We start from the raw sequence: 12,601 nt of genomic DNA on the forward strand, positions 1-12,601 counted from the left end.
TGTATGTCTTTTTGGGTAAGTCTCTAAGAGCTTTGCACATCTGGACTGTACAATATTTGCCCATTATTCTTTAAAACATTATTCAAATTGCCTGTTGATGATTGTTAGACAGCCATTTTCAAGTCTTGCTATAGATTTCCAAGCTGATTTAAGTCAAAACTGTAACCGGGGTCACTCGGTTACATATAATGTTGCCGTGGTATGCAACTCCAGTGTAGATTTGGGCTACTCCTTGCCAATGACAAGCATACCCATAACATGATGCAGCCACCACCATGCTTGAAAATATGAAGAGTGGTACTCGGTGACGTGTTGGATTTGCCCCAAGCATTACGCTTTGTATTCAGGACAAAAAGTTAATTTCTTTGCTCAAAGGGATGTTACATAAAAATAAATTACACCTCTACCAAACTGTGTCCTTCTTTGCTAGGCATTGAAAAACCTACTTTGTCTTTGTGATTTGTGTCTGTGCTTGAAATTCATTACTCGATTGAGGGACCTTACAGATATGAAATTAAGTTGAACCAACATGGAATAGACACTGAATTTACATTTGTGCCCTGTGAAAAGTTAGAAGTTATAAATCATCCTCAGATTCTCATCAGATCATCCAAGAAACCTCCAAGGTAACTAGCTAGCTAGCTTGTAATCCTGAAAGTATAGCCAACCCTATTATAATTGTTAGCTAAGATACAGTAACGTTACGCTAGCTAAATTATTTTGGGGGTTAATATAGAATTGGCTGGTGATATCACTGAGCTCAAGAGATAAAAATGAAACTGTCCTCGACTTACAGATGAGTTTCAAAGGAAGAGAACATAATTAAATTTTCATGCATTTTGGATTACAATGTCCTTTTAAAAAGTCACTAGAAGTGACCTTCTCACAGTCGTTCAACAAATTCTTGTATGTGTTTCCATTGGATTTTGTGTTCAGTTAAAAAAATATCTTGGGTTGATTCCTTTCATAACTGGCCAATGAAGTGGAGAGAGTGGACTGAGTGGTTCTGTGAAAGGTCCATTTGTAACCCAGTCACTGATTATCACTGAGGAAGCTGCACTTACCGCCCAGCTCAGTAACGGAGTTTCCTTCTCTCTTTGGGAGACTCTCTCTTTGCCCGAAAAGGTTCTTTGTGTGTGTGTGTGTGCGTGTGTGTGTGTGTTGGCTGACTCAATGGGTCCTGGGCTGGAGACAAGGCCACACTAAGATCTGTCTTGAGCGGAGATGTGCAAGTTGTTGCCCCAATTTCAAACACACAGGTGCAGTGTCTACCTGACCCATTCATATTGGTATACCACACTACACTGGTTTTGATCATGAAGTTATTTTCATTTAATCGCCCTCTCTGTAGTGTTTGGAACAATTGTATTTCAATGGTTCAATTGCTCTGTGGCGGAGTATGGATGCCGGACTTAGTTATTAATAATTAATTTAGGTGAGGTTAGAGTCCAAGCACAGTGGTTTGTTGAATGTTCACATGCATGCCTACTCTCAACCTTCAAAGAACAAGGTGTCTTCAAGGCTCCTAGAAGAGACCTTTTCCCTGTAGTCCTTGTGAAGGATTTATAAACATAAACACGGACTGATATACAGAACGCTTAATCAAAAGCCCAAGGACTGACTTGACGTGAGTGGTGCAGATTTATCTCATACTGTTGTTTGCTCAGTAGGGAGAAAGTGTGTAGCTATTCAACATACCTATAAGGGAAAAAGCATGAATCATTGTAAACTGTATATTATAGTCAAGATAATGGTGTGTGCTGAGACAAAGCTACAATTTGTTCCTCTGACACGTGTCAAATACTGTACATAGTCAGGTATAGTGAAAGTTAGGACCACTAATGATTTACATCATCTTCTCTCAAAGTCCTGCCAGAAGTGCAGTTAGCGGTATGTATTTTGGTGCAGTGTAGCGGTGCCGCCTGAGCTCAAAAAAACGTTGAAAATGTTTTTTATGCCTACTGTAATTGATATATTGAAGCATGAAGCATTATACAGTAAAATTACAGACAATAGAAAAACATTGTAATGCGACAGACATGAGTTTGGATGAATTGCAATGCATGCTGGTTATCTTTATCCTTGTGTTTAGATGGTTACATATCTGTACTGTATAAAATAATTGTATTTATTTGCACACAAGAAACTACAAAACAATATGATAAAAGTTTAAAAGGCAAATGAAAAGAGCATGTGCAGGAGGGGTTAAAAACCCAAAGGCTTGTGGAGCACCTCTTTTTTTTTTTTTTTTTATTTATTTTTTTTTTAAGTATTTATAAAACAAGATAACTTGCGTTAAGTTTTTATAATAATGAACAAATCATAATAAGGAAATTCCTTGGTGTCATATTTGAATGGAACATCACATCAACACGGACCATTGTGACCCTGACAACCAATAAACAACCTTTACATATCTGGAGACAGACTTGCTTTTAAGTAATCTCTCTGAAAGACAACTTGCCATTCAAGTTGCCTCTATTATGTTTGTTGTCACCTATCCCAGCGCAAAACGGCAAAGTAGTGCGAAATCTTGTCTATTCTATTTCGCTTTCACCATGACGACGGGACTGCCTTTCTGGGAGAAAACAACATTAATTTCTCTAGGTTGCCACAATCAGGCCAATCTGCAAATGACAATTTTGCTCTAAAATATCTGATTGTAAAACTAATCTTAACCCAAAACTTAGCCATACCCCTAACCTTATGCCTTTAAAAACGTCTTATGGCTTAGATCCCGCTAACGGGATCGATATGACAACAGGCAGTGAAAGTGCAGGGCGCCAAATTCAAAACAACAGAAATCTCATAATTAAAATTCCTCAAACATACAAGTATTTTACACTATTTAAAGATAAACTTGTTGTCAATCCCACCACAGTGTCTGATTTCAAAAAGGCTTTACGACAAAAGCACACCAAACGATTGTTCGGTCTGCATCTAGTCACAGAAAAACACAGCCATTTTTGCAGCCAAAGAGAGGATTCCCAAAAAGCAGAAATAGAGATAAAATGAATCACTAACCTTTGATGATCTTCATCAATACATGTATTGTATTGTGATCTTCACAATACATGTATGTTTTGTTCGATAAAGTTAATATTTTTATCGAAAAATCTCAGTTTACATTGGTGCTTTACGTTCAGTAATGTTTTGCTTCCAAAACATCCCGTGATTTTGCAGAGAGCTACATCAATTTACAGAAATACTCATAATAAACATTGATAAAAGATACAAGTGTTATGCATGTAACTTTAGATAAAGTTCTCCTTAATGCAACCGCTGTGTCAGATTTCAAAAAAGCTTTACCGAAAAAGCATAGAAGTATAGAAGTATAGAATTAATTTTTAGGATGTTTTTATCATAAATCTTCAATGTTTCAACCGGAGAATTCCTTTGTCTGTAGAAATGCAATGGAACAAAGCTAACTCTCACGTGAGCATGCGTGATCAGCCCATGTCACTCTGGCAGACCTCTGACTCATTCAGCTCTTATTCCCCCCTCCTTCACAGTAGAAGCATCAAACAAGGTTCTAAAGACTGTTGACATCTAGTGGAAGCCTTAGGAAGTGCAATATGACCCCATAGACACTGTATATTCGATAGGCAATGACTAGAAAAACTACAAACCTCAGATTTCCCACTTCCTGGTTGGATTTTTTTCTCAGGTTTTTGCCTGCCATATGAGTTCTGTTATACTCAGACATCATTCAAACAGTTTTAGAAACTTCAGAGTGTTTTCTATCCAAATCTACTAATAATATGCATATACACTGCTCAAACTTGTCCACTTAGGAAGCAACACAGATTGATTATAAATTTCACATGCTGTTGTGGAAATGGAATAGACAACAGGTGGAAATTATAGGCAATTAGCAAGACACCCACAATAAAGGAGTGGTTCTGCAGGTGGTGACCACAGACCACTTCTCAGTTCCTATGCTTCCTGGCTGATGTTTTGGTCACTTTTGAATGCTGGCGGTGCTTTCACTCTAGTGGTAGCATGAGACGGAGTCTACAACCCACACAAGTGGCTCAGGTAGTGCAGCTCATCCAGGACGGCACATCAATGCGAGCTGTGGCAAGAAGGTTTGCTGTGTCTGTCAGCGTAGTGTCCAGAGCATGGAGGCGCTACCAGGAGACAGGCCAGTACCTCAGGACACGTGGAAGAGGCCGTAGGAGGGAAACAACCCAGCAGCAGGACCGCTACCTCCGCCTTTGAGCAAGGAGGAGCAGGAGGAGCACTGCCAGAGCCCTGCAAAATGACCTCCAGCAGGCCACAAATGTGCATGTGTCTGCTCAAACGGTCAGAAACAGACTTCATGAGGGTGGTACGCCCGACGTCCACAGGTGGGGGTTGTGCTTACAGTCCAACACCGTGCAGGACGTTTGGCATTTGCCAGAGAACACCAAGATTGGTAAATTCGCCACTGGCACCCTGTGCTCTTCACAGATGAAAGCAGGTTCACATTGAGCACATGTGACAGACGTGACAGAGTCTGGAGATGCCGTGGAGAACGTTCAGCTGCTTGCAACATCCTCCAGCATGACCGGTTTGGCGGTGGGTCAGTCATGGTGTGGGGTGGTATTTCATTGAGGGGCCGCACAGCCCTCCATGTGCTCGCCAGAGGCAGCCTGACTGCCATTAGGTACCGAGATGAGATCCTCAGACCCCTTGTGAGACCATATGCTTGTGCGGTTGACCCTGTGTTCCTCCTAATGCAAGACAATGCTAGACCTCATGTGGCTGGAGTGTGTCAGCAGTTCCTGCAAGAGGAAGGCATTGATGCTATGGACTGGCCCGCCCGTTCCTCAGACCTGAATCCAATTGAGCACATCTGGGACATCATGTTTCGCTCCATCCACCAACGCCACGTTGCACCACAGACTGTCCAGGAGTTGGCGGATGCTTTAGTCCAGGTCTGGGAGGAGATCCCTCAGGAGACCATCCGCCACCTCATCAGGAGCATGCCCAGGAGTTGTAGGGAGGTCATACAGGCCCGTGGAGGCCACACACACTACTGAGCCTCATTTTGACTTGTTTTAAGGACATTACATCAAAGTTGGATCAGCCTGTAGTGTGGTTTTCCACTTTAATTTTGAGTGTGACTCCAAATCCAGACCTCCATGGGTTGATACATTTGATTTCCATTGATCATTTTTGTGTGATTTTGTTGTCAGCACATTCAACTATGTAAAGAAAAAAGTATTTAATAAGAATATTTCATTCATTCAGATCTAAGATGTGTTATTTTAGTGTTCCCTTTATTCTTTTGAGGTGTGTATTAACAACTGAGCCTGAGTAGCAGGCAGTTTACTCTGGGCACCTTATTCATCCAAGCTACTTAATACTGCCCCCAGCCATAAGAAGTGTTTAACCTCTGTCTGTCCCCCAGGAAGAGGATGAAGTCCCGAGCCCCTCCTCCGCCCCCGGCCCCCGAGCCTGCCCCCAGGAGAATCTTCCGTAACGCCGTGCCTGATGGGGGAGGCTCAGCGCAGGGCAGTATGGGCAGCATGGTGATGGACACCAAGGAGAACATGATGAGGACTAGCGTAGACCTCCATATCACTCTGCCTCAAGGCTACCAGACCAGCAGCACAGTGGATTGCAGGTGAGAGGCAACACACACACACACACCAACACACACACACACGTCACATATGCACACGTACACATTATCCCTTCGACCCTCAATTCACAGATTCTGTTATGTATGTGGATGTGGCCCTGTTTGGTATCTGATCAGAGAGGCCTTTTCAAGGTTCCCTCAGTGGCCCAGAATCAGTATGTGAGAAGCTGACCTGCCAGAGCCGCTCTGGCCTTAATGAGGGTCTCTCACTCTTTCTGCTGGAGCAGTGAGTGAATCAGACCAGGCCATCCAGGACTCCAGCCCTCATGCAGAAAACAAGACAAGGGCCTCTGTTAATGCTGTTAATGAGTGGCATGTGAGAGTTTCTAAAAGTATTTTCTTTTTGTGAACCAATATTGGACAGTGGTCCCAGGTCTGTCTGAAGTCTTGCCAACTGCTCTGGACAGAAAAAAACAGATCTGGGATCAGGCTCATACAGTGGTCGTCATCTCTCTCACTTGCCTTTTACATTGCCTTGGCTCTTTGCCAAGTAATTTGGGTAACACTTCATTTGGATAGTCCATCTTTAGACTATTAACTACTAACTAGCTATCTATACTAAACAAAAATATAAACACAACATGTAAAGTGTGGGTCCCATGTTTCATGAGAAGAAATACAATTAACATTTCTAATACGAACAAAAAGCTTATTTACTTTCAAATTGAATGCACAAATTTGTTTACATTACTGTTACTGAACATTTCTCCTTTGCCAAGATAATCCATCCACCTGACAGGTGTGGCATATGAAGAAGCTGATGCTGGGGACAATAAAAGGTCACTCCAGAATGTGCAGTTTTATCACACAATACAATGCCAAAGGTGTCTCAAGCTTTGAGGGAGAGTGCAATTGGCATACTGACTGCAGGAATTTCCGCCAGAGCTGTTGCCAGAGAATGTTTATTTCTCTACCATAAGCCACCTCCAATATCGTTTTAGAGAATTTGACAGTACGTCCAACCGGCCTCACAACCGCAGACCACATGTAACCACGCCTGTCCAGGACCTCCACATCCGGCTTCTTCACCTGCGGGATGGTCTGTGACGAGCCACCCGGACAGTTGATGAGACTGTGGGTTTCATTTATTTAATTTAACTAGGAAAGTCAGTTAAGAACAAATTCTTATTTACAATGAAGGCCTACCCCGGCCAAACCCTAACCCGGACGACGCTGGGCCAATTGTGTGCCGCCCTATGAGACTCCCAATCACGGCCAGTTGTGATACAGCCTGGAATCATACCAGGGTCTGTAGTGACTCCTCTATCACTGAGATGCAGAGCCTTAGACCACTGCGCCACTCGGGAGCCCCCAGCACAAACTGTAAGAAAGCGCCTCGGGGAAGCTCATCTGCGTGCTCGTCATCCTCACCAGGGTCTTGATCTGACTGGTTTTCTGATCCACATCCATTTCCTTATATGAACTGTAACTCAGTAAAATATTTTTAATTGTTGCATGTTGCATTTATACTTTTGTTCAGTATAGATTCACATGTTACTGAGTACAAATGACATCTCTAGCACTGACCTTAAACCTTATCTTAACCCTAAACTTAACCCTTATTCTTAATCTAACCCTAACCTTAGCATACAGTTGCTTATCAACAGATGGTCACACTATCTGTAGAGCATTTACAGATGAAAAATCTGGACAATCCAAATGAAGTGTGTGTAACCGTCATTTGATTTATGGGAAATCAGTTTTGCTGTCTCAGTGCATGATAAAGCCCATGGGAGTTTCATCCAGGTGTCATAAATGTCTTGTAATCACCTGGTTCATGTGTGCAGGAAGCAGTCAGACAACACCCTCTCCATTATGGTGTGTAAGGGTTTTGTCACACTTGTCACACTGTTTTCATTATGTTAGGGAATACAGATCAATGTGTTGTGTTTCCAGTGTCTTGTCAAAGCCTAATTTGCTAGCTAGATATGTTATTCTAAGAAGAAAGTTGTAGTATAAATGAATACATTGTTATTTTCGAATGAACCGTAACTCCCCATCCTACAGCTAATGTGTACTGCATTATGATGCAGTTGTAAGACTTGTGATGAGCAACCTTTGCCCTGGTATTTGTGTTGGTTGTTCAGAGCAGCCCTTTAGCACTTAGGTCATATGAGCTGTCTTCTCCCAGCAGGCAATAGAAAGCATCCTTGAGTTTCTCTCTGTCCTGGGTTGACAGTTACCCTTTGACACCTCGTCAGTTGATGTTCTGTATTACATGACCGTTCATATGATGCTCAAAAACAGAACATTGTATCAGGATTTATTAAGACATTCTACATTCTCAAGTGAAGGATTTGGGACACTGGCCAGTCGGGCTAGTAGACTGCAATTTTTACTAGCCCAGGTTACATTCTTCTAGCCAAATTTGTGACATTTGATATTTGAAATCCAAAATGTCACTTTAGTTTGGCACATTTTCTACTAGCCCCATCTGCAAAGTACTAGCCTCAGGCTAGCTTAATTTCCATCCCTGCATACATACAGTATATTATAGGTAGACCAGATGGGTAATTTATTGTCAATTGACTAAGGCTAGATTTCCTATCTGTAATTCATTTAACTTTCTAAAACATCACTAAGTTCAGATCATTAAATCAGCCTTTTATGTACCAATTTGCAGGCTTATCTAATGCTGTAAGCCGAGCGGCATGAGTGCCTGCCTGTGCATCACCCAGTGTAATTACAGCTAAAGGAGGTAACCCTATATGTCAGTCAAGTCACATCCCAAACGGCACCCTATTCCCTATATAGTGCACTACTTTTGACCAGAACCCATAGCGGTCTTGTCAAAAGTAGTGGTCCTTGGTCAAAGAAGTGCTCTAACTAGGGAATAGGGACTTACCTTGGTCTACTTTATCCCGCTCCGCTCTACTCTACTCTGACGAGCCTATGACTCTACCTCCACCTGGCTTCCTGTCTGTGACTCAGCCTGGCTTCCTGTGCTGCTTTTGCCTCTCTCTGTGCAGCAAAGCACTCATGGACCTGTTGGTGGATCTGTGCAGCCGGTACCACCTGAACCCAGCCTATCACACCCTGGAGCTGCTGTCCAGCGAGGGCCTGTCCCTAGCCTTCAAACCCAACAGCCTGCTGGGGTCCCTGGACGTTGTTGCCATAAGCATCAGGGAGAAAGTGTTGCAGGACAAAGTGGTGCGGAAACCTCCGCCTAAAGTGCCAGAGGTGAGTACCTACTGATCCTGACCCTGATATAGAGGTGTGTGTGTGTTTGTTTGTTACTGAAGATATGTAGCTGCATTGTGATTGAATAAGCAATTAGCTGTGTTTTATTGTAACCTGATTCATAGTTTTCCTCTGTTTAGTCTTCCATGAATGCACATGTATGTAGCACTTCATGAAGTTATTGGAAACGAGTTTGTTCTGGTCTGGGCCTTTTGCTGTTGTTGTAGTGCACGGGTGGGTATCGTTGACTGTTTTTGGGATATAATGAATAAGATGTTTTCAGCATTCATTGAACCTAACCTTTGACACCTGGGAAAGGTGATATATGATTCTCTATGTAACCGTGCGATCGCCCTTCTTTACCTTTTGACACTAAATCGTTGCAGCAGGAAAGGCCACAAAACCCCGAAAGGGCTCATGCTAAGGTAGGCAGCAGGTGTTATAGAGCCAGTCTCTAAATCAGTGGGATTATTACCGGCTCTCGGTGGCTGATTGAGTGTCTTCTCGCTCTGTCTCCAGTGTCTCCTACCTACCTACCTACCTAGCATGTGAATTTTTCATGAGAGCCTTACCTTTAGTTACCATGCATTATTTCTACTCTACTCTCAGGCCTCACTGGCCCTGGTGGCCCTGCTCCCCCTATCTCCCTTTGACCTCCCTTTGGCTGATGGCCATAGTCTGACACTATTTCACTCTGAGTCATCAAAACTGTGGGTAACACTTTACTTAAAGCCAACCGGTATAATGCATTATGATGTGCTTGTAATGCATTTTATGACTTGTAATAAGCATATACAGTATAACCCCCCCCCTTTGAAACTGAGTGGTGTACATTTAAGTAAGCATACATAATAATCTATTGATTTCGATGTATGGATTTTTATGTATTCCACTAACATTTGATAAATTGTTGCCTACAAATATGCTTTGATTATTTTTATAAGGTTGCCTCTAAGTATTAGCAAAGAGCCACACACAAAAACAGTTGTGCTTGTGATTGTTACACACTCTTGACTGGTAAGTGGTTGACATGATGTTTTCAGAAGGAGAGTCTTGAAGTCTGTACATTGTGTACTGGTGTGTGACTGTCATGGCCTCCATGATAACAGTATCTTTGTGGTATGTCCCAAATGGCACCCTACTTCCTATATAGTGCACTACTTTTGACCAGATCCCTATGAGACCTTGTTAAAAGTAGTGCACTATATAGGCAATTGTGTGCCATTTGGGATGCAAGCTGTGTTCTTCATAACAACCACCTCAACCCTCTTAGTGCTTCTTGCACTGTTGTTATGATCCCTCTCTATGGGTACACCAAACACCCTGGGACTGACCAGTCATTGGCTGCCCACACACAGGCCCTCTCTGTCAGGCCTCGACTTGGCTCCCAGCCTCAGTTACCTCAAAGTGCTAGTCTTGAATGACCCCCAGTCCCCCCCCCCCCTCCCTCCTCCCCTACGTCTGTCAACAAATGTCTACATTCTAAGGGAAAAGCTGAAAGTAGAGCATAACCTCTTAAGTGAGGTGGAGTGAAGTTTTTAGTTAATCATGGTTTATCCCACGAGTCTGACACCCACCTTTTGTCTCTCCCTCTCTCTCAATATTTTCCACGCTAGTTTTTCCCATTGGATGTGTACTGCTGAGACCTTTTACTTTCAAATCCCATTTAATTACTGAACTTAGACCTGGGTTCAAATTGTATATTTTTGTGCGTTTGATTGAGCCTGCCTGAAGTGCCAGATTGGCATGATTGCAGACAAGCTTAAGGTCAAACGAATACTATTTGAATCTAGGAGGTTCTCTAATGCTCTCTAATACTGTACCCATCCATTGGCACTAAAGTCACTCTGTCTTCCCTGTAAAGAAAACAGTGCGTCTGGTGGTGAACTACCACAGGAGCCAGAAGGCGGTGGTGAGGGTGAGTCCCCTGGTGCCCCTGGGGAGCCTGGTCCCAGCCATCTGTGAGAAGTGTGAGTTTGACCCGTCCCATGTGCTGCTGCTGAAGGACAATGTCAGCAACCACGAGCTGGAGCTGGACAAGTGTCTGAGTGAGCTAGGCATCAGAGAGCTGTACGTACTGGACCAGACTCTTGGTAAATAAACCACCTTATACCCACATCTCCCTCTACCTCTTCCTGTAGAATGGTGACACATTTCTTGCCAACTCCTATGGTCATCCTATGGTCATTGGTACGACAATGATTATAGGAGTTGACAAGACAGCACAAACAGATCTGGGACCAGGCTACTCCACATCCTCACATAATACCTACAGTGTTAGCCTGGTCCCAGATCAAATCAAGTTTGTAATGTTAAGGAGTTGACATTGTAGCAGAAACAGATCTGAGATCAGTCTAACTGTACCAACCTATCTCTGTTAACAAACTGTTACTGTTCCTCTTATTCTTCTCAACCTGTTTAATCGTATATTTAATTTGAGCTCTCTTCGATGTTTTCTGTCACGCTTTTAAACCCTGACTGCATCTATAATCAGCACTCACATGTGAGATTGTTTTGAATCAAAGTAACATGCATTACTTTCTTACTGCAGCTAGCTACATCTGTGCCTGTAATGTTTACATGGAGTGTAATTCAGTCTGGGCCAGTTCATTTTATCAGGGTGGCGCTGCAGAATAAATAATAAGTGAGCTTGTGTTTACATATTTGGTTAAATGAGCTTCGATAAGCACATGCCTTCCAGGGTGTGTACTCTGCCCCCTATGACTCTGCCCTTAGAGAGGCAATATAGATGGTTAGTCATTCGAACACTACCTACAAAGCCTAGTGAGACGTACTGATGCTTGAGTTAAACTAGAGACAGTTGTCAAACACCATAGTCAGTGTTGTTGGTAGTGTCACTGTTTCCCTCTTTTCTGTTAGGGGGGGTGGGGGATTGCATAGCCAAGGACATCGGAAATGCTGCATAGTTTTGATAAAGAGAGAATATTTTATAGTTAAGGATGGTCTGCATTGTTACGGGCCCTTAATGTTGAAATCCTGTGATTATTTCCAGTTCGTCAACCTAAAATGGCTTCTGCACCTGCTCTAAATTACTCAGGTATTGCATACTGTCTGTATGCTGCTGTATGCTGCTGTATGCTGCTTATTGTTTCCGTCCACAATGCTGTAGTGACATTACCTGTAGCTTAACAGTCACTTGTGCCGTTCCTTTTCTCCTCGTAGGACAAGCTCGCTTGTTTTGTTTGTTTTACGTATCTTAAATCAAATATAAGATACCGTCAATGTTATTTCCCTTTCTTTCTGGCTTACAGTGTGTTATGACTGTTTGTTAGATTTATTTTCAGAGGTTGAAGAATAGATGCACTGTCATATTGGAAAAGTTTAGTTGCAGTGCCATCTACTGTTGAAACTGCCTGATTGTAGAAAGAGGCTTGAGAGTGTGTGTTTATGGAGAATGCTTTTTGTTGTATGCATGGGTTAAACTTTTAATAACTGACATGACTTGCGTAATGTAGTATAGTATAGTTCTAGCTGTGGTTTATTTCATCCCATTGGTTAATGAATGAACTGCATGAATGAAAGCCTATATTTTTAGCTCAGTGAGCCAACCCTTTCATTTCGGAGTGAACTGAAAACTATTGTCTGTCCATTCATTGTTAGAATACTTCCGTTCCAACACCTCAAGTTTCGGTGGGGCCGAGAAGAAAGGCCTGCTCGGATTCTTAAAGTTCAACAGAAGGAAATCAAAGGTAAGACGGCACAGTTCGCTTGTGTTCCAACAGAGTGACATTTAGCCCATTGGCTTGGCTAACTTAGCACCATAATACCATC

The 12,601-nt window shown here is 42.6% G+C and overlaps 1 protein-coding gene across 11 annotated transcripts in view; it reads left to right on the top strand.

The window, feature by feature from the left end:
- Positions 1 to 12,601, top strand: part of LOC110512735 (protein cordon-bleu) — a 67,852-nt gene that overhangs the window by 22,883 nt on the left and 32,368 nt on the right. For 8 of the 11 annotated variants that reach the window (XM_021592925.2, XM_021592929.2, XM_036971453.1 and 5 more), the window contains 5 exons: positions 5,396 to 5,611; positions 8,599 to 8,809; positions 10,674 to 10,902; positions 11,823 to 11,867; positions 12,431 to 12,519. In XM_021592925.2, the coding sequence (XP_021448600.2) occupies positions 5,396 to 5,611; positions 8,599 to 8,809; positions 10,674 to 10,902; positions 11,823 to 11,867; positions 12,431 to 12,519 (790 nt within the window). Of the gene's footprint in view, positions 1 to 1,493; positions 1,628 to 5,395; positions 5,612 to 8,598; positions 8,810 to 10,673; positions 10,903 to 11,822; positions 11,868 to 12,430; positions 12,520 to 12,601 lie in introns of those variants that run through there. The other 3 variants (XM_036971472.1, XM_036971508.1, XM_021592952.2) reach the window with 2 other exon arrangements.

Source organism: Oncorhynchus mykiss, chromosome 3 (genome assembly GCF_013265735.2).
Source record: "Oncorhynchus mykiss isolate Arlee chromosome 3, USDA_OmykA_1.1, whole genome shotgun sequence".
Taxonomy (NCBI): Eukaryota; Metazoa; Chordata; class Actinopteri; order Salmoniformes; family Salmonidae; genus Oncorhynchus; species Oncorhynchus mykiss.